Source organism: Ursus maritimus, unplaced genomic scaffold (assembly GCF_017311325.1).
Source record: "Ursus maritimus isolate PB19 unplaced genomic scaffold, ASM1731132v1 scaffold_2, whole genome shotgun sequence".
Lineage (NCBI taxonomy): Eukaryota > Metazoa > Chordata > Mammalia > Carnivora > Ursidae > Ursus > Ursus maritimus.
Genome location: NW_024424452.1, coordinates 28,505,102 through 28,531,483, shown reverse-complemented (window position 1 = coordinate 28,531,483; position 26,382 = coordinate 28,505,102). Strand labels below are relative to the sequence as shown.

Here is a 26,382-nt window from a genome sequence, read left to right as displayed (position 1 = left end):
TCCCCTCTGGTCAGCTTCACTTCTCAGAATCCACACAACTACTCTAGTGCAAAACTCTACATTACAAGGAACAGTAACCCCAAAGCATACTAGCTTATTAGCAAGGGGCTTCCCTATCTTCTCTGCTTTCCTCCTGTTGTCCTTATTCCTTCACAGTCAAGAAACTCTCCACATGGTAGGTTCAGACTCACTTGAGTCCATGACCTCCCGGCTCCTTGACTCCAAAGGTTCCAGATAGGAAAACTCAGGGAAGCATTCTAATTGGTCCAGCCTAGATCACATGCCTGCTTCTGGCCCAATCACTGGGAGAAGAAGAAGGCATTGTGATTTGTCCGATTTGGATCACATGCTCACGTCTGTGGCCAGAGGTGTGAGTTACTGGCCTGATTTCCAACCGCCAGCTCTTACATGTCTGAATAAGAGTTTCTGTGGCCGCCAGGGCACACTCCGCCTCCCAGAACGTGGTGGGTTGCAAGTGCTAAGGCATTACTGTCTTCCAGAAGCAGGCCTCACCCGATGTCTGACGGGAATTGGTGTAGAAATAGTAAGGGGCTCCCTTGCCCACGGGGAGACAAAATTCTGAGACAGGCATTCAACAGCATTTACCAGATTTCCAAAATGGGATTGGACTCCAGTTCACTACAGTTGTGTCTGCTTTCTCTTCCCTGGCTTCCTCCCCTACCCCTTTTCTACAGCATCCCCTGAGACCCTCCCAGATTTGCTCCTACTTGAGTTCTTATCTCAGTGGCTTCTTCTGGGAAAACCCAGACTAGGTCACGATGATGGGCAGCTCATCACATGACTCAGACGCACATGACACAGCGTGCCCGAGGAAGTGGTGGTTCTGGAACACACAACTCGTACCTGTCCGGTAAAAGAGACATTGGGAAAAAAAGGAAAACCCACGGAACCGACACACAAGGAGAACTTACAGTTAACTGCTCCCCCTGCACCAGCATTTGGGCACAAAACGTCTGGCCTGACATGCCCAGAGAGAGCAGACAGACCTCCCCAGCAGTTGCTCTGGAGAGGAAAATGGCAGAGGACCTCGGGGTCCACGCTTCAGCAAAAGCTGTACCTTATGCAGCCCCTCTTCCATGATTTCATTAAGCTTGGGCCTTCCCGGCACCCCGCTGAATCTCAGCCACAAAGCTATTGCGGCGGAAGGATACACCCACTTCCTCACGGGCTGGCCAGGGGCTGGGTTACAGGGCATGTGTTTGGTGACCTTCCCATTATGCAGTTGGTCTGTGCGCATGCACAGTGATAAAAGTGCTCTTACCTTTGTGTCTCAGCTGTGGTCTCCCTGCCCCTTTCCGTTTGTGTTTTTTGGTTTCTAAATCCAAACATATTCCAGATCTGTCATGGGTTGGATTGTCTAGAAGCAACACTTGAGAGAGGGGTTCAGGTGAATGAGACTCCGAGGGAGTGCTACAGACACACACAGACACAGATACATGAACACGCCCCTCTCAGGTTGTGAGGGAAAGAAAATAGGAAAGATGAAGGAGCCGCTCAAGCATGGGGTCTCCATCTCAAAGTCTGGACCAGGGGTAGTCAAATTATGGCCCTTGGACCATATCTAGCAGCCACCTCTTTTTATAAATAAAGTTTTATTGGTACACAGCTGCATCCATTCGTTGACATCTTGTCTGTGCTTTCTTGCTTCCCAAAGGGAGTTGAGTATTTGTAACAGGTCTGCGTGGCCCATGAAGACTGAACTATTTACAGTCTGGCCCTTAACGAAAGAAGGTGGCTTGTTCCAATCCCTGGGAGCTCGGGCATCCGCTGCTTCATAAAGCCAGCCTACCTGGAGGCAGAGCGCTGCTCCGCGTGCCTTAGCGTCAGCCAGGCTCTGGTTGCCAACCACCCCGGTGTTGAGGGTGAGGAGCCTGAAGCACACTAAACCCGGAGCAGTGGTTCCCGAGAATAACTAACTGGTGCGAGAGGCAGCGGGGAGCGGTGCGGAGCCGACAGTGCAGCCAGGAGATGGGCACGCATGCCAGGCAAGGGGGGCTCTCAGGGCAGCACCGGCACGCATCGCCGTGTCTGTCTGGATCCGTCATGTGCTCTAGGAAGCTGGGCACCACCTGTATGTCCTGCCTGACACTGAGCCCTAATCACGTCATCTGGACTCCACCTCGTCTCACTCTTCCCCTCACTCCGCCCATCCCACTGCTCTCGAGCTGATGGGGAAACCCTTCACAAGGCCTCCTGGGCCCCGCCGGCCTGTCCAAGCCCACCTCCTCCCACTTCGCTCACACTCTGCTCTGCAGACACGCGTGCCTCAAGGCCAGGGGTGTCCTGCACTCCCCGCTACACCGCATCCCCTCCAGTTTCAGGACTTCTGGCCATGCGCTTCCCTCTGCCCCGAACACCCTCCCCAGCACCCTCCACTTCCACCCACACATAACCCCATCTAGGTTTCCGGATCTCAGCTCAGAGAATATTCCCTCCCAGCAGACTTCTTGAGCCTCTCTCCCCATGAATCCCTTTCCCTCCAAGTAGGCAGGACTTGGTTCGTGTGTCTTGACATATTTTTTATCCTGTCTTTGCAAATCGTACCATGCAAGCAATATTCATAGATTTTCTTTTCTTTAACAAAGGTGCTATATTATTTGCATTACTTTCACATTTGCTTTTTTCCCCTTAACAATATAAACCAAAAGAAACTATGCAGATTGACATGTAGAGAGTTAAATCATTTTTTCAAAAAAAATTTGTTTACTTACTTATTTGAGAGAGAGGAGGAGGAGCAGAGAGAGAGAGAAAGAGAGAGAGAGAGAGAAGCAGACTCCCTCCTGAGTATGGAGCCCGATGCGGGGCTGACCCCATGACCCTGAGACCACGACCTGAGCCGAAATCAAGAGTCAGCAGCTCAACCGACTGAGCCACCCGGATACCCATAGAGTTAATTCATTTTTAAACACATTTTCCCCAACAGCTGCATGCTATCCCATCATATGTATGTACATATTGTGTATGTAATATGGATGTACAATAGTTTATTTAAGAATTCCCATCTTTATAGGAGCTGAGGTTGTTTCTGTGTGTGTGCATTTTTGCCACTTTACAGACAGTGGTGCAAAGAACATCTCTGAACAAATACCCGTGTATTCTGACACTATTTCTGTAGGCTCAATCCCCGAGAGTGGTATTATTTGGTCAAAGTATACGTTCGCTTTACATTTCCAGACACACTGCCATATTTCTGCAAATATGGCAAATTGGGTACCTGCGTGAGGTTATGAGACTGGCCAGTTTCCCACATCTTTACCAGTGTGGTGTCCCTTCCATCCTTGTAATGTTTGCCCGTCTCTTGACAAAGAAATGGCTTCTCATTGTTGTTCTGACTTGCATTTCCTTGACTATGGTTGAAGTTAATCATATATATGCATATATATTTGTCCTTTACCCATCTAGCCTCAGCTGCTTTCCAGTGAGGATCCTGGACCCGGTAGCTCTGATGGGTCTGCCGCTGTCCCTCTCGTGTGCCCAGAGGGTGGGGAGTGTGGGACCCAGCGATGGTGGGCATGGGTAGAAGGTCCTGCTCCATCTGTGACCATGTCCCATCTCCTCACTTGCAGACACGACCCAGATGAACAACGCAGTGCCCACCTCTCCTTTGCTCCAGCAGATGGGCCATCCACATTCGTACCCCAGCCTGGGCCAGATCTCCAACCCCTATGAGCAGCAGCCGCCGGGCAAAGAGCTCAACAAGTACGCCTCCTTGAAGGCAGTGGGTGAGTCCTACTCTCTTTCTCCTCTGCTTTTCCGTACTGTTTTCTCGTTCCCTCTGACTGGTTTTTCTAGTCCTCTCGCTTTTTCTTCCTACTTCTCCTTTTCTTTCTCTTCTACTTCTCTCTCAAAATCTGTGTCTCTCTGTCTTTGTTTCTTTCTCCATCTCTTTCTCTCTCTTTGTCTCTCTTCTCTCTCTCTCTCACATATTCTTGGTCTCTCTACCTGGGGCTCAGGTTGCTGTGAAGCAGAGCCCCTGGGCTGCTTCCTCTCGGACTGGCTCGAGTCCTACGTTGCCACGTGGGACAGGGTGGGTGAGTGAGGGACACGTGTGGGGGCTGTTTCCTGGGGAGGAGGGCCTGGAGGCCCATTTGGGTCCGACTGACAGCCCAGCCCCTTCGTTGTCCACCGTCGGCCCTCATGAATCCTCCGGGAATCCAGGACACCCAGTCTCCGAATGCCTTGCCCTGTAGTGGGTAACACCCATCGTCCCCGCGGTCACCACATCTCTGAGAAGTCGGTAAGTGAACACACCCATCTCAGGCAGCTTCTGCTCTTTGGCACGGGGTGCGTCACCTAGAGCTCGTGCTAACTGCGCTCTTAACCAAAGTGCCAGACATTGCATTGGACCTTTTATACACCCTGCCTCATTTTCTCACAGGGATCCGGAGAGGAAGGCACAATTATTATCACAGTTTCAGATTAGGAGACTCAGAGTCAAGGGGTCTAATTTCATTTGCCCCAAATCAAGCAGCCTGTGGGTTTTTATCACTCTGGAGCTTACCTTCCTGCCACTAGCCTCCCCGAGTCCTGCTCCTTCATCAGTCCCTTCCCCCAGCTCACACATGAGGGAGTGTGACAGCGACCCTGACGGTGGCCCAGGCTCCTGAACATATCGCTCATGCAAGAGTTCTATGGGGCAGAAGCAGCAGCCATAGCGAAGTCAAACTTCAGGTAGATGCAAGACTCCCAGACCACATGCTTGCTTTTATTATCAGCTGCTTGTCTTCGTTTCTTCCCTCATCAGAGATGGGATGGGAGACCCTTGCTGATCGAGTCCAGTGTCAAATATCCTAATTCCGTTACACACTGACACCAGGAACCAAAGCCCAGACACTATCACGTGTCTAGGATGCATGTGGTGACCATGGCCTCCCAACATCAGGGGCACAAGACAGGCATCTTGGTGCTTGGCAGAGGGCCAGGCCTATACTGGGAGTTCAGAAAGCACTGGAACCACAAAGATCTTTAGGAATTCATATTTTTCCCCCATCTCCTAGGACTTCTAGATGGAGTCACTCAAAGACAGGCGAAGCAGATTTCTAATACCAAGGGCACAGGTTGTGCAGACTGACACAGGCTTTTCTAAATCCCAAGCCCCACAAGGACGTATATACCAGTTCTCACGTTTCATGTTGAATTTCTACGCCCAACTCAGCCCTCATGTGCACCCCATGAGCACAGATTCCCTCTGTTCCATACTGCGTGTTTGCACAGCATACACATGTTAAGCGTGTTCAAATAGACTCAAATATTAGTAGGAAGAGCTGAGGGCTGTTGCCTAGGAGAGAAGGAGTCAGGGCGTCCATACCGATGTAGCTGCGAAGCCGTCATACACCGTTCGGTGCCCCCTCCCCTTCTGAGCTTTGCATTTAGGTGATAAATGGCATCTGCTGGTTCTATTTGATTCTTCTTTTGGCATTAAAAAAAAAAAAATCAGCCCAGACTTCTTTTTCCTTTTGAACTGGTTACGTTCCCCACACAATTCATTTCTTCAGCTTAGGCCCAGTGTCTTGTCCGCCCTCAAAACTCAGTAGCTATTTGGGTAAATAATGGATGGATATTCCCACAATGCTCCTTAATTTTCTCCAGGATTTATACAGGGATCCTGTGCATAGCAAATGTCTGCAGAGCATTGAGAATTAGATTTGCAGTATGAAAATGTATCTACCCTCCTTAAGTAACCCTTTCTTCCACAAAGGGAGAACTTCTGAAATGTTTGCTGAATGAATGAATGAGCTTGTCTTTGGCGTGAATCAAAGAATAGCTTAGTCGTAAGGAAGCACCCCTAATCTTCTAGAAAACTCTGAAGGATCTTATTTAGAGAACCCTCCTCAATCCTGGTTATGGCTGGTGTGCCCCTCCTCTTCTCTGTCCTTCTTCTCTGACTATTATGGGTGTTCACAAACTTTATCTGAGTCACTGATGGTCTTGTGACTCCTTTGAATGGAGGTCCAGCAGGACTGCCTGACCCAATGGCTTACCCAGGTGTCCAGCATCTGCCTGCACAAATGAAATGCAAATCCCATAATAAATGTTCTTTGAAGGGTTCTTTATTAAGGCATAATTCACACCATGATGTGTGTGTGGATGATGAAATGCATTTCATTAGTGAAATCATTACCACTGGGGAGAGAAGTTGTTTAAAAAATTGTTTGCTGTTGAAAGCTTTGCAGCCTCTGATAACCAGACTCATTTTCCAAAAATTTCCAGTAAATAAGGAGAGCCTTGGCTAGCCTTTAGGGTTAACTGCCAAGTTCAAAAATACCCCTGGAAAATAAATTTCTCTTGGCGGCTTTAATATCCAGAACATCGGGTAGTTTGAGCCAGTCACCGAGACTCTCTGACCTCAGCTTCTTCAAGTGAAAAATGAGGAACGAAGTGAGGAAATTTTAAAATAGAAAATGAAACAATACAACTCATTCTCGTTATTAGAATACCTGTGGGCCATTGAATATGTCCCATCCATTCAGTGTCTGCCCGGAGGGAAAAGGATGGTGACTGTTGATGCATTTTATTTTACTTTATTTTACTATTTTATTTTATTTTATTTTATTTTATTTTATTTTATTTTATTTTATTTTATTAGTTGCTTATTGAAATCATACTCAATGACGTTTAAAGAGAGCTCTTTTCTCTCTACAATTCAGGGATACAGCATGTGACTGCAGAATGGTCTCTGTTCCCAAGGGGTTCACTGCCCAATTGTCAGTAAAAGATTAGCACACACTAGGGAAATGTCAGAGGCTAAACCTCATCAGACTCTGTACAAGGAGGTACGTTCAATTCATTCATTCATTCAACCAGTCAGTCATTCTTTAGACATTTAATCTGGTGTCCCTTGGCTGTAGGGCCCAGTGAGGCATGAACCACATCTGTCCCATTCATCATTGCATCCCCAGAACCTAGTACCATGTGGCGGGACTTAATGAGTGCTCCCAATACATAAAATCAGTGAATAATAGTGTGTGATGGGCACGACACCAAGTCAGGAGCAGGAGATGACCAGCGGGATGGGAGAATGTACATTGGCCTCCAAGTACAGGACCTGGCTCAGACATTTACCAAGTAATTTCAGAGATTACTTAACATCCTCAGGTCTCAGTTTCTCCCTCTGTAAAGTGAAGATAATAAAAATAGACAGCTAATCGTTTGTTGAGAATATTTAATGATATGGTGCATAGAACGTGCTTAGCCTGACACAGTCATCCCTCAGTAAATACTACCACATATGAAAGTCTCCAGACCAGAGTTGTTTGTTGGCCATATTTTTCCTTGAATCTCCAGGGTAGACTGATACCTTGATTAACATGCAATTGCTCAGCTCTCATTTTGAGGGAGGGAGAGTTTATCCCACCTTGATGGGAAAGACATAAAAGGAAGCTAACTCACACTGAGGATCTGATAAAACAAACAAACAGCAAATGACTTTTCTGGGCTGTCCTAAGGACCCGCAGTCAGTCAGACCTCTTCATTGCCCCGTCCGTAGCCTGAACGTTGAAGATCCATGCCCTGACATATGGCTAGTACGATCTGTCACAAAAAGCTTCAGTTTCATCCAACTGGCTCTCCTTCCTAAGTCAGAAATGAGGATTTAAACATTTTAGACATATCGTCCACTAAGATTGAAGACAAGAAGTGTGTCTGGTGATAGATTGAGTCGAAATGTAACCTGAAAGCTTAATTAAACCTGTGAGTTCCCTGGCTGGAGCCACCTGCGTGATGGGTAGTGACGATGTGAGAACCCATTTTACGGTTCCTCAAAGGTCAATGCTGACAAGACAGAGGTGTTTGGGAAAATATCCTCAAGGCTTACATGATGGCTCAGAGAGGGGTGGCTCCTGCCTCCAGAGATGGAAAAAGCCCTTGCAAACAGAAAATCGCCCACACGTGGCATTTATTCCTATTGGCCCGCTGTCCAGTTTTGTTTTTTTTTCCTCTAGGCATCTAAAAGTTTAACTCCTGCCCACGTGCCCCTTAGATGCGTCCGTGCAACCCTGGCTACTCAACGAGTAAAAGAGATGATGCATACCAGCATTATAGATCACATGCTGTGGTACCTTCATTTTTACCTTAAAATTTTAATAAGAAAATATTTTTTTCTGTTGCTATTTGACAGACAAGGGACGATTTTGCCAGAACCATGTTACATTTTCCAATAGCCCTGTTTAAAACCCACAGCAACAACACATTTCAACATGGCAGGGACTCCCTCTTCCATCTTGCTGTAGGAAACACTCGTGAAAACCCTAACTGATGCGTGAGCACCTCAGCCATGGATTGACTTCTACTAGGTTGTTTTTTTTTTTTTTTAAGTTATGGCAGGAAGAGGGTTAACATCATTGAACTGTCAAAACACTGAGCTTTTGAGGGTGGTCTTGGTCCCATTCTTGCAGATGGCGAAATTAAGGCTCAGTGTAGTCAAGCGGTTTTCCCAGGGTCGCATTTCTGGTAAATGGCAGAGCCAAGAGTCAGTCATATTCAGGATTACCTGATTCAGAATCCTGTGTTCTTTCCATGAAATGATTCTATCTTTCAGAGAGCAATTTCTGGCATCAGAAGGTTATAACCAGGCCGCGGGGGGGGGGGGAGGGGTTTAGGAGTACCATTCCCCACTTTTTTGGAGGGAGGACTTACTAAAATATTGTTTTTCTTTGTTTGAAGTTGAAAGTCTTCCCATGGTGCTGAGCATAATTGGTTTACTATAGATAAGGTGTAACTTACATGTAGTGAAATAATGCACATCATAATTTTACAATAGTGTGATTGTTGAAATACACGTATCTAGGATAACTGACCTCCCAGGAAGGATAAGAAATACTTCATCACCCAGAAAGTTCCCTCACGTCGCTTTCCTCTCAATGCCTTAGACCCATCCCCTTTTACTAAGTGTTTAATTTTTCACCCAACAAAGTTTTATCTAATGTCCACTAGTGGCACCAAGCATGTAGTGGGACCTTAAGTATGTATGTGGAAGCCTGTGTGCCATCGGATCAAGTGTCCTTATTTTCAGTGGATTTATGGAAGAAAACTTGTTAGTGCCTTGCCAGAGCTAAGCCCCATCTTAGGCAGCGGGGACAGGGGTGGCCATGACATGAGCATGGTTCCTGCCTTCAAGTGATGAACTTGATTTGGGGGTAAGATGGCCTCTTTGGTGTCACTGACTCGGGGATTCGATCAGGCTTGTATCCACCCGCACAGGAAGATTTTGAGCCACGTCACTATTTCCAGATGTCAATGACCCTGGCTCAGAGGGAGAAGAAACATCCAGTCATCCCGGGCGGGTCTCACTTAATTTTAACTTTGTCACTCTCCTGTCCCATCATTTCCCCTCTGTTGTGAGTGATGAGGGTGTTGAGTTCATATCCGCAGGGGGAATGTGGCAATTTGAGCGTCCTTTGGCATGCCTGGTAGTCCAACCGGAAATGTTTAAATGAGGCCGGATCTGTGCTCTGTAATCATTCAGATCACACAGAATGTTCCCTGTGACTCCTCTCAGCTGGCAACCTGATCTATCTCTGGAAATTGTGCAGGAATGCTTAGGACTTGGTCTTTCCAGGTAGATTCCCAAGAAAGGAAAGGGGAGCTAGTGGTGCGCGCTGATTGGCTAGGCCTCCAGCCAATGGGCAGAGGCCGCTGCATGGACACGTGGGTGGGTTTGCCCCGCTCTGAGTAAAACCCAATCTTACGGAGAAGGCCTATCAAAGACAGGGATAGGTAGGGTGCAGACATCGCCCTTCTTACCATCCTCGACTTTATGAAAGGAACCGCCAGGGAGATCGGCTAATAATGTGTGATCCCCCAGGGCTCATTCAGTACACCTGAAATGAAATTCAACTTGGAGAATCTGATTTATAAACAAAATTCCCAGCGTTATGGGATTCTGAAATAACAAGCTTGACCCCTTTAGCATTTAGGGGAATTTCCCTCCCTTAGGAAAAGTGACTCTATGGAGAAACTTGAATTCATTCATTCATTCAACACTATTTTTCAAACAGACGGTGTGCGAGGACACCCCTACCCCTTGGGGACCTGCCACCAGCATATAAAGTTGCAGTTCGCAGAGCCTGCCCCAACCTTGGATTTGGAGCTAACGGTGCTCCCTCCACCAGCCCTTTTCAGGAGAGGGATTGCACTAAAACAGGATCAAAATGTATCTGTTGTCAACAGAGTGTTGTCATTGGCTAAAGTGACCTCATGCAACTCAGATTTTCCTTTCTTTCTTAGAGGGTTGAAATTCAGAGCCAGATTCATTGCCTAAGAAATCTTTCTCTTCCTAATGTAACTGAAAACATGTAGGCTTTTTTCAGGGGACTTCTTCTGACCCTCTGCTGGGCGTTATCCTGATACCGCCGCATGCTTTGCAGAAGGAGGTGTGCGCACGCAGCATCACATTTGCACATTTGGTCTCTCTCCCGTCGCCTGGGGTCCCTGGGGCCTGCCCGCCTCGCGGAGGCTGCAGCTGGGGCCGCCGGCAACGGCACCTGGGGGTGAGGGCGCAGCGGACGTGGGAAGCCGGCCAGCAAATCAGCATCTCTCGATTATTGTTTTTTTAGGAAGTTCTGATGGTGACTGGGCAGTGGCGACACTTAAGTCACCAAAAGGTACCGTACAGCTTTTTCTGGCTCTTTTGTCCAGCTGTTGTCAGATTTGACACTGATCAGTGAAGGCACAGTCCTGGTGTCTGTGTGTGACCCAGTGCCACACGTGTGTCCCCATTGGGTAGCCCTGCAAGTCCGTCCAAGTTCCGGCATGTAGGTGTTTGTGTGTGTGTGTGTGTGTGTGTGTGTGTGTGTGGCATATCTGTGCTCCGGGCCGTTGTTGAAGAAAGTGCTACCCCTCACTTCTCAATATTCACTGCCTGAAGGGAAATGTCACTATCAGACACCATCCCAGGTAAGACATCCAGGAAATGTTGGTTTGTCTCAGAAAGCGGCGCAAACAGTACAGCAAAACCCAAGATAAATGAATGCAGGGGAGAAAACACAACTTCTGAGGGAGAGAGAAGCAGAGCTGGGTTGTTGGTTCAGGTCTCAGGAACCATAAGCCTTGTCACTGTTTTCGGCTTTCCCCAGGCGACATGGTGAGTGTCAGGTTCTAAGGGGTCTGGCCAGGTAGAGTCTGTGAATTAACCCGCTGGTTGACCAGTGCAGGAGGAAGCTAGAATCTCTTCACTCCCTACCATGTGCCAGACGAGTGCTGGCCCTTTCTATCATGTTGTCACTAAATTCTCCGATGACCCAGCTGTGCAGGCCATGTCCTTTCCCTTTTAGAGACGAGGACTCGGGTGTCTAAGTAAGGGAGTCTTGCTAATGTCCACAGCTGCTGAGTGCTGGGGCTGCAATTTGGACCCATGTCGGTTTGACTCAAGGCCTAGGTTATTTCCCACTGGGGGTGTTGTGATGGGAGCAGCTTTTTCCAGAACAGATGGGAAACTCGGTTCTCTTCCGCCTTCACCTCGTCTGCTCTGTTGGATTTGGTGGTGGGGAGGATGCCGCTTAGCCAAGGCCATGGTGGCAGAACTCTTTCGTGACCTTGAACTGGGAAAATTTGAAGGTCTCACAGGGCTCTAGGCAGGATACTGGCAGGACCATTTCTACATTCTCAAAAGTTGGTTTCCAAGTGGAGACAGGATTGGAGGTGGGCAGGCAGCCTGGAGCTGGGGCCGCCCACTGGGAGGCTCCTGTGGTCACTCCGGTGGGCAGTGACTGAGCTGTGGTGGCTGGAAGATGGAGAGAAGACAATGAAGTGGAAGGACAAGTAAGAAAGAGATGGTAGAAGGTAGGGAGTGAGTGCCTGGGAGTGGGGAGGAGGGGACAGTGTGCCCTCGATGGTTCTCACATCTCGGCCACTTGGGCAGCATCAGCCTTCCCAGAGGCTGTTAAAACCTGGATTCCTGGGTCCCATCCCAGAACCGCTGATTCCCCAGGCACTGGGTGGGGACCTGAGCGGTTGCATTGCTAACAGGTTCCATGGCGATGCTGCTGGTCTGGGGACCACACTCCGAAGACCACTGCGCTAGAGAAATCTTGCTGGGAAGCTGACACCCTCTGATTAGGTCTCTAGGGATCTTTCTGGGGGCTGAGGGTTCTGAAGAGGGGAGTCTGGCCAGGTCTCAGAGGCTCAGAAACAATCCGAGCTCTGAGGGGAGCACGGGAGGGAAGGGGGCCTCACTGTACTCCCGCATCCAGAGAGAGAGCTGTAGACCCACGTGCCTGCGGAGGATCCCTTGACTACCCCGTTGTCGCCTTGTGAGAGGCAGATTTTTGGGTCTTGCATTAGATAATAACTGTTCACATGTCAACATCCATTTTTAGAAATGCAAACAATTTGGAACATGACAGACCTACTAATTTGAGGCATAAACTTTTTTTTTTCTCTCCCCTGTGAAAAACAAAGCCATTATGATTCCCATGACAGCATTCGGAGCCAGTCAGCACCCCTGTCCTTGTATCAGCTTGTTGTCAGATGCATTTAGAAAATATTTCGGGACGGGTCAAAAGCAAGGGCTTGGCAGCTGTTTTTCTATCCAAACTGGGCTAATTTCACCTGTCCTATTAAATGCATCTTTATTTATCCGGCCTTGTCTGGGGAGGAGAAAAGGGGTCCCAAGGATGGCCAGGCCCAAGTTCCTCCGGGGTCACGGATCTTTCTCTAGTGTTCTCTACTCAACCTCCAGAGCTGGAGTCTACATGAGGCATGATAACAAGCTTGGGGTGATTGGACGGCCTCTGCCACCTTCTCGAAAGGGAGACACATGCCGACTGTTCCAATCACCTGGGTTCTAATGACGGTCTCCTTGTTGGCTACTCTTGTGACCCTCAGCACGTCAGCCGACCCTCTGAGCCCCTGTTTTCTGATCCACAAAATGGGGGCAATAGTGTCACCTACCTCCTGGGTTGCTGTGAAGATGAGGTAACGTGTACAACACGTGTCACAGTGCCTGGCGTTCAGAAAGCGATAACCACATGAAGGCTATTACTGGTATCATTAGGACTATTATCAGGGGAGCAAATGAAAGGCTCTGGAAAATCTCGTGCTAACAAAGAGTGTCAGACTGTAACACGTCATTTCCCAAACACTTTTGATGTCTGATCTCTTCTGTCTTCAGGAAAACCAGTTAACAGCTTAACATCCAGGGGCGCGAGTGTTGCTAGGAACCTGCTCTGGGAACATAGGGCAGGAGTGGAGAGTAGGCGGAGGGGCGGGTGCCCCCTGGGCAGGTTGGTGAAGGAAGGGGTAGCTGCCAAGGAGAAATGGCGGCGAGGTCTCTGCAGACGAAGGTTTCCTGTTTCCATCCACATTGACTCCAACTCCCTTGGGAGGTGAACTCTGTCTTTCGGGGTGGGAAATGGCAAACATCACACCCCGGTTGGCACGATTCGTTTTTCTCTAACCTGAGGTTTCCCATGCATGCCGCCCCCTAGTGGTCACTGCTGTTGCTCTGCGCATGCCCAGCCCTGGGAGCTCCCCCGATAATTGTTGGAAACCCGCCCGGGGAAGCACCACTACCTTGAGCCCAGTGGACTCCCCTAATTAGTCTGAAGCCTTGTCTTTTGAAATCTGGTCATTTTGCAAAATGAATCTTTGAACCTGACCTGTTGCTCAGTCCAGTGCTATGCTGGAGCACTGAACTTGGGGGAACCCGCCAGCATAGGACTGTGATATAATCACTCCGGCTCTGATCAGAAGCAGACCGTGTGCTCTTGCACGAGCCACTCACATACTCTGAACACCCATTTCTACCATTTCCAAAACAGCAGCCGTGAAAATCCACACTCCGTTGTGTTTGGGGGAGTAAGTTTAGGAGACAATACAAGTAATATACTTTAATGATGACAGTGAAGAAAATATGTTTTACTCAACCCTTCTGCTCTTCTCGATGAGGGAACTGAGTCCCCTGAGATAAAGGAGGTTGGCCAAAGTCACACAGGAAAACTATATCAGACCCAAGACCAGGACCCAGTCTTCAAAGAATGGCTTACAGACTGGACTCAAATTCACTGGACATGCTTGTTACAAATGAAAATCCTGGGCCCACATACTGCACAGAAACTGGGACCACTGGCCATGGGGCCTCAACATTTTTTAGTTTTTCATTTTTTAACTGCACCTTCTGGATAATTCTCTATATACTAAAGTTCGGGCCTGCCTTTTCCAAGACCCAATCCCTAGACACGGTTTGTCCTAGAACACCAATTTCACATGCCCGCGTTCTTCCAGACATACATGAGTATTTTTTGCTGTTTGCTGAAATCAAACTATTTTCTTATTTGGGGGTTTGAGCTGGAGCCACAGCTGGAAAGTAGGAACATCGGAGGCGACAGTCTTGGATTCGTTGTCCCACCCTGACACTTAGCAGCTGTGGCAGAGAAATTTGGCGGCCACATTGCTCAGTATCTCTGGGCCTTAATTCCCACTGTCGGACGGAAGAGATGGTTTTGCCTTGTCACCTACGTTTAAGACGGTTTAAATGAGACAATGTCATTGAAACGGGTAAGAGCGTCTAGTACGTAGTAGGTACTCAGCAAATTCTGGTTCTTTCTTTTTTCTAAGAAAATCGATGTAGCTCAGTAATTCATGTCCATCCGAGAGATGCGACAGAAGGCACAAGGCAGGAGACAATGGCTAATTTGGGTGGCAGTTCTGTTGGAGTGCACACATCTTGGATAAGGACCCACCTAGAGGCAACCTTAAAACACGACTTCATGAAATTCAGCCTTTTCCAATGTCCTGATTTGGGTGATCGGTTTGCTGGGGAGCAGGACGGTGCTGAGCAGGTAGGGGATTGGGAGGGGATCTTTTTTTAATAAAAACCAAATCCCGCCAGCTCCCGAGTTTGGCCTCTTTTAAAAAGCACACAGTGAGCACTGGAGTTTTGATGAGCTTCTTTGGGAATCCATAGGACATGGAGGAGATTCTCTGCTTGGCAGAAAATGCCGTTGTGTAAGAGTCAATAAACATTTTGCTAGTTTGAAAATATGCCCCTCTGATGCTAAGCCAGTTAGATTTTTTTTTTTTTTTTTTTAGATCTTCGTTTCACACTTCCCCAGCACCTTGCATGGTGCCCACAGCACAGAGTAGACACTCAATATGGGTTTTATTAATAAGTTGTTGAATAAAGTTGGGCATAGCATTTCAATGGAATTGTGTAGTCTTTTCTGAAGAGGCACTGGGAAATAGAAAAATTAACCAGATGGAAGTCAAGAGACCTGTGTCCTAGCTCCAGTGTTGTTTCTACCCAATAGGCAGTCCTTGAGCCAACAGCTTTAGTTGTCTCTTCTGTAGAATGGAAGGTTGGGATCATTGATCTCTTTGGCCCTTTCCATCTCTATAACCGAAGATCCCAGGCTTTGCTCTGATTGGCTTGCCTTGTCATGCGCCCACCTCTGAACAAATTGTTATGGTGAGGGCAATGGAATGGGTTGGCTGTAGTCCCTGGGGAATAGCTGGGGGGTGGGAGAGTGGAGGCGTGTCATCCAAACCATGTGCATTAAGAGTAGGAGACCGGTGGATTCCCCACCTGAAAAGAGGGGCCTCCTCCTGGAAGTAGAGTGAGTAAATGATTGGTGTTTATATTCATAGTCTTGCCACAAAAATGCTGTGTAACAAGCAGCTCCAAATCTTGTGGTTTAACATTTATTTAGCAGAATTTACCAAGACCAGGTGTCTATGCTGATGTCGGAAGTTCTCCTAGTCTCAGCTGAGTTGACTCATATATCTGGGAGTTGGCTGAATGTTGGCTGATCAGGGCTGGTTTTAGCTGGAATGACTCGGGTGCCTTGGCTTGGCTCCAGGTGTCTCTCACCCTCAGAGAGGGTAGGTCACACATCTCATGATAATGGCATTGGTGCAAAAGAGGAACCCCAAACCAGCAAGCACTTCTTTAAACTTATGTTATGTTGGCTAACATTCATTAGTCACACTAGTCAGAAGCCAATGGTGGGGGAGAAGAGATCTTCCTCTTTTCGGGTGAGTTTCAAAGTCACATACGAAGAGTGTGGATACAGGGAAAGGCGAAGAATTGAGGTCATTCATGCATGAATCTAACATAGGATCCCAAGTCTCAAAATTAGCTGCTTTGAGATGGTCCTCTGCTATAGCTAATTGGAAGGAAGTACACCGGATTAAGGATACTTAACCTTTATTTGCTTCATTAAAACAAAACAAAACAAAACACCAGTTGTATAAAATTTCACCAGAGTGGAGGTCGATCAGAAGACAAACCACACAAGGAACTTCTGAAAAGAATGATCTCCGTCTACGGAGCAGTAATACAGGATGCATGGGAGGGCAGGGAATGAATGCATGGTTTCCATCTAGAGCCCTTCTGTGTAGGGGGCTCTGTGGTCAGCCATGGCTGGGTCACAAGTCCATCCATCTTTGTTCAACAGCCTCTCAGAAAGAGGTGACTGCACAGCAGGGCTGCCTAAGGGAAGAGACAAAGGACCTGCAGGTTTAGAGGCCTGTCAGCAACAAGACATTCACAGAGGGCTCCCTGGAGTCACATCCTAGAGGCTCGTGATACAGCCTGGACAGCTTTGGTGCAAAGCCCTAGCCGGGCATTGTTTCAGAGTCCCCTCCAGCAAAGACAGTGGGAGCCCCCAGGGTTAAGACAAAAAAGATCCAGGCTTCTGGACTCCCCTTGACAATTTTCTTTCTTAGAGAGATAGGACTTCAAGGAAGATGTGAAGCTCAGCAGAGAGAGCCGGGAGCCCTGAGCTTCATTAGGACCTGGTTCAAATGTGACTTTCCCTACTTGTGTCTCTTCAGCAAGGCCCAGAACCAGGTGAAACGGGGCTAATTCACCATAAAGACAAATCTTCCCGTCCTCTCCCTGGCTCTGTCCTTTCTGAGAAGCTAGGCTTTTTTCCTGCCTTTCTTGTTTCTGCCTGCTGAGACAGTTTCAGGAGCCTACACAGCTTTAGAGAATGTATTTGAAAAGAAGAGAGAAATACCTGGGTACTTTTTTTTAAACATGAAATGTCCCCCCTTCTACTTTTTAATTCAGCTTGTGAAGGAGGGGAAAAAAAAAAAAGTAGAGACCCAGAAAATATTCCGGTATAAGTAAAAAGCAAATACCGTCCTACTGAACCAAAGGCCCCACAAGTATATCTCTCTGTGATAGTCCTCAGAGGAGTGGTACAGGTTGGTGGGGCAGCTCTACTCCAAGCTGTCACTCGGGGACCCAGGCTCCTCGAACACTGTTTCTCTACCACCCTCTACAGGACTGTCCTCGCCTGCATTGTTATGGTTATCTGCTGTCATAGCCAATGGGAAGGGGGAAGAGAGGACACCCAGGGCAAGGGATTTTCTGTTAAGCAAGTCAGGTGAAATGAAACTTGGTTGCCTCCTTTTTGCTAACGTACCACTGGCAAGAGATGAGCCACATGGCCAAATTTAGCTCCCAAGAAGGCTGGGGGAATCTAGTTTGGAGCTGGGTGGCCACGTGCCCAAGAGAAGAAGGTAGAGAGAGACTTGGGATGTGAGTGGCCATGTGCTACATCTTCCCAAGTGGGAGTGTGCCATGTGTAATGGTTTGTGCTTTTACCTGCCTTGTCTCTTTGACCTCTGCTCTGCACCCTGCAAAGTCGATCGTATTATCTTCACGTGATTTTCTTCTCCTTCCTAACAATGGCAGCAATAGCAGCTACCATCTGTTGAGTACCAACTATGAGGCAAGGACATTGGTACTGGAAATGATTCTCTTCAGTACCCTTGACCCCCTGCCACCCAACCATTGTCGTTGGATTCTCAATTTTATTGGTGTAACTTAGAGAGTTCAGGTAACTTGCTCAAGTTCTTCAGCTTGTAAGTGGAAGAGCTGGGATCTGAACTCACATCCATCTTCTCTCAGAGGTTCGGGTCTTTCCACCATATTGTAAAGAACTTACAGTCAACAAAAATCAGGTGGCCGTTCTTCTAGACATCATTATATACTGTATGAACCGAGTGCAGGGCAGCCTGCAAGCTCTGACCTCATTAACCCTCCTTTCCTTCTCTCAGTAATCCTTTTAATTCCTGGAACTTACTGCTAAAGCCTTGCCCTTTGTGACTCGGGGCTCTGCTGTGGCTTTCTAGAGCCCAGTGTAAGATTCAAAACCAACACTTTGGCTCTTTGTCATCGCTGGAGGTAATTGCTGCCCTCTGGGTGGTGGGGAGGGGATAGTAGAAGCACAAGGAAAAGAAATATTAGTTAATATCCCAGATGATCCCAGTACAATGTCATGGAGGGATTCAGTGTGAGCCCCGGCAACCACGTCTGCCTCTTGGGCTTGGGGTGGGGTGGGGGCCAGCATGACATAGTGTGTGTCAGGCTCCTGGAGAGTACCTGACCTGGAGTCTTCTCTCAGTTCTGTGAGAAGTGGATGGCTCTTTGCCCAGCCCAGCTCTGGGACAGGTTGGTGACTGGCCCACACTCCAACCAATGTCAGTGCCCCTCAGAGATGCCAAGAGCCGTGTGCCTGGTAAAGCAGTAGCCAACCTGGACCGGCCACAACCTCGCAGGGAGCGTCTCAGGGTACCCCAGCTCCCTCCTCCTCTACCTTAAGGAAGAAAAAGATATACATAGTTTGCCTTAGGAGGGAATCTGGGGCTTTGTTAAACTTCCGGTTGTGACATTCTGACGTTTCCTCTTGAGAATCTGATACTTACATGTGTACCCCAGTCCCTGATGTTTTGAGAGGAGGAATCAAGAAAAATGGTTTCTCTGCATAATTCTCACTTGCCCTCCGTCTTCCTTAGTTTTGGGGGGATATTCTCCTGCAGATAAAACCTTGTTAAGGAAATAAGACTGTTCTTCTCTAAGGCAGGCTCGTGGTTAGAAAAATGGGGGGTGCTGTAGCCACACATTCACAAATTCCAGGACACCCAGAATTGGGCCAGGTATCCTGGGTTCAAATCCCAGCGCCAAGGCTTGGACAATTTGCCAAAGCTCTGTAGCCTCAGTTTCCCCATTTATAAAATGAAACCTAGAATGGCACCTACCTTGGTAGGATATTGAGAGTATTAAAGGCGTTAACAGGGGCGTGTGGGAGGTACACTCGGTTAAGTGTCCGACTCTTGGTCTCGGCTCAGGTCATGATCTCGGGCTCCTGGAATTGAGCCCTGCGTTGGGCTCCATGCTCAGAGGGGGTCTGCTTGGGATTCTCTCTCTCCCTCTCCCTCTGCCCCTCCCCACCTCTCTCTCTCTAAAATAAATAAAATCTTTTTTTTAAAAAAAAGGGTTAACAAATTCCCTAGCCAAGTATCTAGAACAGAGCGTGGATTTAATAAAGATGAGCTTTTACTCAGTTTACCGCTGGGGGAGCTGGGAGGGAGACGAGACTTGTGCTATATCCAAGCAGTCTCTAACCAGTCCCAGCCTCTTTACCCAACTGCATCCTGCCTCCCTGAACTCACTGCGCACAACAGTCACGCCCCTGCAAGGCTACAGCCAGGGATATGGAGCTGGGCAGCAAGCAGGTTTTCCTGCTCCAGAAATAAGGGAACTTAACCCCTGCTTTAGTCCTGTGATTCCTGTAAAGCCCAGGGCACAGGTCACTCAGACTTCTGTGATATGGACTATGTATTGGCATTTTCCAGAGAAACTGAACGGTGTATACACACACACACACACACACACACACACACACACATGTATATCCTATTATTTATATATATTCACATATATCACATACAAATAAGATATATATACTATTGGTTTGGTTGAAGCAATTCCCCATAATCTCCTTTCAGAGATATGTGTGTATATGAATGTGATGAATATTCATATATATGAATAATAGGATATCTATATGTACGAAAGGAGATTTACTATGGGGAATTGGTTCGTGTGATTATGGAGGCTGAGAAGGCTCATGATCTATTGTCTGCAAGCTAGAAACTCAGGAAAGCTGGTGGTGTGATTCCAGTCCAAGTCTGGAAACTTGAGAACCAGCAGAGCCAATGGGGTAAATGCCAGTTGAGGAGCAGAGGACCAATGTCCCACCCAGGGGATGGGACAGCCCGCAGGCAGAAAGGACATGGAGCCTCCCTTCCTCTGATTTTTGTGGTATTTGGTCCCTCAACAAATTAGATAATTCCCACCTATGTGGGGAGGGCAATCTACTTTACTGAGCATACCAATTCAAATGCAAACCTTCACAGGCATACCCAGAAATAATATTTAAAGATTTTATTTATTTGACAGAGAGAGAGAGAACACAGGCAGAGGGAGAAGCAAGGTCCCCACTGAGCAGGGACCCCAATGTAGGGCTTGATCCCAGGACCCTGGGATCATGACCAGAGCCGAAGGCAGATGCTTAACTGACTGAGCCACCCAGGTGCTCCCCCCAATAATATTGAATCTGGACACCCGGTGGACCCATTCTGGTTGACACATAAAGTTCACTATCACAGACCAGATGATCAGAACATGACACATTCTGCCCGTTGCTAATATTTTAGAGAATGTCATTGGAATCTGAAATATTTCCAGTGCTTTTCTGCCTTCATCAAATGCATTATTGTACCCCTACTGTGTGCCAGGGATGGGGCAAGGTGTTGGGGATACAGTAGTGAGCAGAGCTGATACGACCTCTACCCTAATCGGTGCTTATATTCTAGTTAAGGGAGGCAGACAATACCCAAGTAACTTAAAAAAGATAATTTCATAAAATGATACAGCCTAAGAATATAGTGAAATGGGGAGAAGTGATGAGAGCAATTGGGGGTGGGGAGGGCTCTCTTTTGACTGGCTCATCAAGAGGGATTTTCTGAGGAAGTGACCTTTGCTCAGAGAACCAAATGACAAGAAGGATCCAGATATGCAACCAATAAAAGAGCATTTTGGCAGAGAGAGCAGCAAGGATGCGATCTGGTGGCTCTGACATGGTGAAAAGCTTGGTGTGTTTGGGAGCAGAAAGGAATCCTGTGTGAACTGGGTTGAAGAGTATCCCTCCAAATCTCTATCCACTCAGAGCCTCAGCATGTGGCCCTACTGGGAAACAGATCTTTGCAGATGTAATAAGTTAAGGTGAGGTCATACTGGATTCAAGTGGGTCCCAATGCAATGACTGGGATCCTTATAAGAAGAGGGAAATCTGAACACATAGACCCACACAAAGAGGATGGTCAGGAGGAATCAGAGGCTGAGACGGGAATGAGGCAAACCGCAAGGAATGCCAAGGATTGCAGCAGCCACCAAGAAGCTGGGAGAGGCAAGGAAGGGTCTTCCCCTAGAGCTCACAGAGGGAGCATGGCCCTGCTGACACTTGGATTTCAGACTTCTGGCATCTGTGAAAGAATACATTTCTGTTGTTTTAAGCCACCCAGTTTGTGGTCGTTTGTTAGGGCAGCCCCGGGAAACTAATGCACTCTGTGACGGCTTCGTAACAAGCGGAAGGGATGCATGCGGACAAATAACCAGAGATCGGGTCATGCAGACCTTGCGGCCACTGCAAATAATTCGGATTTTATTCTTAAGTGTAATGGAAAGATTTACCATTCGATTTCAACATATCCTTAGACCAAAAACAGGGACAAATGAAGAATGGTGAAAGCTTAGGTTGGTCGGGGCATTGCTTATATCAGGAAGTGAGAACGAGCTGTAGGAACCCCTCCTTAAGCTATCTTTGGCCAAGGAAAGAAGGTAGGTGGGAGGCCACCTGCTGAGACCCTCAGATGTGCAGCTTGTTTTGAAAACGGGTTATTACCTCTACTCTCTCCCTTTCCACGGAAGTGAGGCTCCATCCCACCCTGCACCTGGACAAGTGTCTGCTGCTAATTAGGGGAGAGACAGATGGAGCAAGGTACAGTTTAATTTTACAGCCTTGGTTCCTTCAAGGCAATTAGGCTCATTGGAAGGAAAGCACCTTTTTCATTCTTTCTTCCTCCTCTTAAATGAAGAAAAATCAAACTGGAGAGGCCCAGTGTTGTTGAAAGGCTCACACATCTGTTTCCTGGTCGGCTTGTCAGCCATCTGCCCATGAGGTATTGGGGCTGATTAGGTTAATACATTTATTAATGGGGCTTACAAGGCTGTTCAACGAATCTGTTATTTCTTTCACAAGAAGCGTTTCGATAGACTGACAGGGACCACACCGCACAAAGGCAAGAGAGGCCAGGTAGGCATTTCTTCCTCCTCCTCTGGGTCTAAGGCAGAGGACACCAAAAACACTGGAAAGAGAGTGTCACGAACACGCATTTCTTTGCTTATGGGAACGGTTCATCCACCACCATCCACATTCTTGTGATTGAATCCATCTTGAAAATCACTCTTTGAGGAACAGTTTCGGGCCCCAGGCGACAAATCCGTGCCCGCTCTGTACTTCTCCAAAATGCCTCAGAGTCTAGTGGAGGGAAGATAGCTGTGAATGATATAATCTTGCCCACTAGGCTTCCCATGTTCCGGTGACCCCTTGCTTTCTTCACTCTACCACATGGATGTCCTTTCTGTGTCTTGAAGCTGCCACACTCCTTGCTGCCTCGGGGCTTTTGCAGATGCTCTTCTGTGTCTGTTACATACTGCTGCCAAACAAACTACCCCAAAGTGCAGGGGCTTAACATGGCTGCCATTTGTTGGACTCATGACTGTGGTCAGCTGGCAGTTCTTCCGGGTTGGGCTGGAGTAGCTGTTCTCAGCCACGTTTACTGGGTATCTGGAATCTGCTGGCAGGTCAATTGATGGCTCTATGATCTAGGATGGCCTCCCCCAGTATCTGGCAATTAGCAGGATTATGGTGAACATGGGCAACCGGCCTGAAGGTTTCTCAGCCTCCAGGAGGCTAACCTGGACCTCCTTCTTCATGTGGAGGCAGGAATCCAAGGGCCTGATAGTAGAAGCTGTAGAACTTGTAAAAGCCCAGGTTCAGGACATACGTGACATCAGTCCTCCTACTATGGAGAATCTACTGGTCAAAGCCAGTCACAAGGTGCGGCCATATTCGAAGGGTAAGGAAAGACATTCCACCACCTAATGGAAGGAAATGCAAAGTACTGTGGCCATTTTTGCTCTATACCACACGTTCCCTCACCTGGAATCCTGCTTCTGTTACTCTTACCTCTAGATGCAGCTAAAGGCACATCCCCAACAGTGCCTTGCCTCATCATCCCAAAAAGATCAAGTCCCCTTCTTAGGCCACTTCATAGGGCAAATGAGGCCAACACATGTGGTAGGTATAGGGAAAGGGGAAGGAGGAAAGGAAAGAAGGATCGTTGGCTTGGATGAATGCCTCCTTTGTGCTTAGCAAGTTGCCTGGCACAGAGTGAGTGCTCAATAAATGTCTGTTGGATTTAATCCAGTTCTTTCATAAGCCAAGAGACAGACAAAATGTATGTATTGAATAGTTACTGTGTTCCAGAATTGTGCTGTGTAGCTTTTATAGCTCATACAATTTATTCCTCGCCACAAACCTGAGAGTAGCTGTGTTATCCCCATTTCACACCAAAGGAAATAAAGCTGTAAGAGGTTAAGTGACATTCCTGAAATCTCATAAACTCAGGTCTGATTCCAGAGCCCCGAGAGTTTTCTGCCCATCCTACTCTTGCCCCAAGTACCAAACTCTTTCTAGGATCAGGGGGTCCCCAATGCCAAGCTCACTAAGAGACCAAGTCAGGATTAACTGTGGGTAAGTTTGTAGATTCTCCATGTGGGACCTCATGACTCCTCTTAATGGAGGCTTCTCCTCATCCCTGCACTGATTTGGCAAGAGTCGAATGCCTCTGTGACTTCTTTAGAACCTTTGGAGAAAACATCACCTAGCCCAGCTGTTGGAACACCTACTTCGTAATCAATTTTCTCAGTTTGTCAGACACAGGAAACCTTGAATACATCCTTTTCTCTGAGCAGACCTTAGGTTAGACTGTTGTCTGGAAAGAGGAACGTGGGAATGAATGACTCTAGCTTACAGCTGGGGACATAATGAAGATGAGTGAATCTTTTATAACAAATTCCCGGGAGGAACAGGGGAAGGGAGCTTCTACTCCTACAATTGCCCTGATATTCTATGTGTATTCATGATATTTTGCTCTTACATCCACTCACTGGATATTTATCGAGTATCTGCTATCTGCCAGGAAGTAGGCTGGACATGTGTACGCAACGATGGGCAGGAATCTGACCTGGCCTCGCCCTGTTGGAATGGCACTGGGAGAGAGAGTAATGAATGAAGAGCATTAGCAGGTGCAAAATGGCATCTACGAAGCGTGCAATGGTGAAGAGCCTATCATGGCCGGATGTGACCTTGTTCGTGGTCCTAGAAGGGAAGGTGGTGGGAGGTGGCAGAAGAGAATAGGACTGAGATCAGAGGTCACTTACCTTCAGTTCTCTAGCAAGAGCTAAGTGCTGCACCGCGCTAGACGCGCAGCCCAGCTGTGCCCGTGGCCTCCACTCTGCTGCGCGTTAGAATCACTTGGACGGAGGAGCACTTACAAAAAAAGTCTATGTCTGGGCCAGACCTGCAGAGATTCTAATTGAATTGTTTGGGGGAGGGATCCAGGAATCTGAATGCTTTCGAAGCTCCCCCATGTGATTCCCAAGTACTGCCAGGACTGAGAGCCCCACAGATGGAAAGATATGGTCCCTGCCTTCAAAGCTCCCAACATCTGGTTCTCAGACCACCTCAGAGATCTTAGTATAAATATTCACAAGACTGGATAGTCCTTTATAGCACTTACCCTATTTATACTCTTATGGAATCTGTGGGATTATTTGGTCATTATCTGTCCCCGCCTAGCGATGTCCACCTGATGAGGTCAGCGATCATGTCTGTTTCTGATTCTTCCTTATATTTTCACTGTCTAGCACATGGTCTGTGCCTCTATGATGAATGACTGAATGAACAAATTGCTTGAAGAAGTTTTGGTAGATGAGGGACATGGTCAGTTTCGCATTTTAGAAATAGGCCTTTGGCTGCAGTGTGGAGAATGGACTGGGTGGAGGGGTGAGACTTGAGGCAGGGAGGCCAGTTTGGTGGCTGAAGTGGAGCAATGTTCAAAGTTGGGGGTGATGTGGAATAAGTCAGAGAAGCATTTGCAGGCATAGCTGGAAGGACTTGATGATTTAGCAGTTGTGCTGGAGGGGGAAGAGGAGGATGAGTCAGTGAAAGCCACCATACTTCTGGCTTCAGTGACTAGAAAGTTGGTGTTTGCATTTGAGAAATAAGGAAAGAAGGACCTGAAGGAGAACAGATCTTTGTAATGTTGATGGGTTCAGTCTTGGCCACCTGGAATGGGAGATGCCAGTGAATCTGTCCTGGAGGTAACTGGATTCATGTCCCCACCCAGGTCCAAAGGGGAATATCAGAGCGTCCTTCTTTTGAAACTTCGTGGCATTGGAAACCTAGAAGTTTCCTCGGGAAGGCAGAAAGATGGGGATCTAACATGGACTTGAGTTTCACTCCTGCCACTTTAAGCCATGCACGGTATTTTGGGAATGTGTGCTCTTCTCATCTTTAGTAGCAGATTCCTTTTGACATTCTTTATTTTCGGACAGCTCTAGAATTTATGGAAGAGGGGACTTTCTCTCGAAAGATCACATGAGCCAGGGCCATTTACGTTGACAGGGACAGGAACCCAGCTTCATGGGTATTAAGCCTAGAAGGCTGATGTGTGGCTTCCTGGGGCATCGTGTTGAGGAGTCTGAGCGGAGGCCACACCTGCCAGGACAGAGTGCTGGGATCAGTGAGTGATGTCTGCCATGGACACAGAGGGGGAAGTGGGGTGTATTTGTGTGCCCTTGGTCCTGAAACTGAAGCTTTCCCTCTATGGCCTTTGAAAAGCATTCAATAATGTCTATTGGACTTAGGTCCCACCCCGGCTCAGCCACTAGCTGTGGGTAACTTTCTTTAGTCATTTCATATGCCTGAGCTTGACAGTTTCCTAATCTATCAAGCAGGGATTAAAATCCCCATCCTTCCTACCTCCTAGGGTTGTTGAAAGGATCAAATGGGAAAAGAAACATGGCACTATGATGCCTTCCATGAATGTGCATATAGATAAATTCACATGTGTACCAATGTGGGATGTTGGAGGCAGGGATGAAAAAGCAGCAAATAGTTCTCCTCTCCAAAGAGATGTAAGTTCAAAGGTTTACTGCTAAGAAATAAATTTTATTTTATCTATCTTATTTATTTTAAATAATCTTTCCACCCAATGTGGGGCCAAAACTCATGACTCTGAGATCAGAAGTCACATGCTCTACCGACTGAGCCAGCCAGACATCCCACTAAGAAATAAAATTTAAAAGTGTAGAGGATTTTATAATAAAAGAATTGTAAGAAATTAAAAGTCTCATAAAATTATCAGATAAATATGTAGGGAAAGAAAGACCAAGGATGGAGGGAGGGAGAAGGAAGGAAGGAAGGAAGGAAGGAAGGAAGGAAG

General features: G+C 47.5%; 1 protein-coding gene across 1 annotated transcript in view; it reads left to right on the top strand.

Moving 5' to 3' along the window:
• The window catches only part of SHISA9 (shisa family member 9), a 266,670-nt gene that overhangs the window by 238,461 nt on the left and 1,827 nt on the right, over window positions 1-26,382 (top strand). Inside the window, exons 3-4 of the mRNA XM_008697139.2 lie at window positions 3,588-3,743; window positions 10,575-10,622. Coding sequence (XP_008695361.2) covers window positions 3,588-3,743; window positions 10,575-10,622 — 204 coding nt within the window. The remainder of the gene's footprint in view (window positions 1-3,587; window positions 3,744-10,574; window positions 10,623-26,382) is intronic.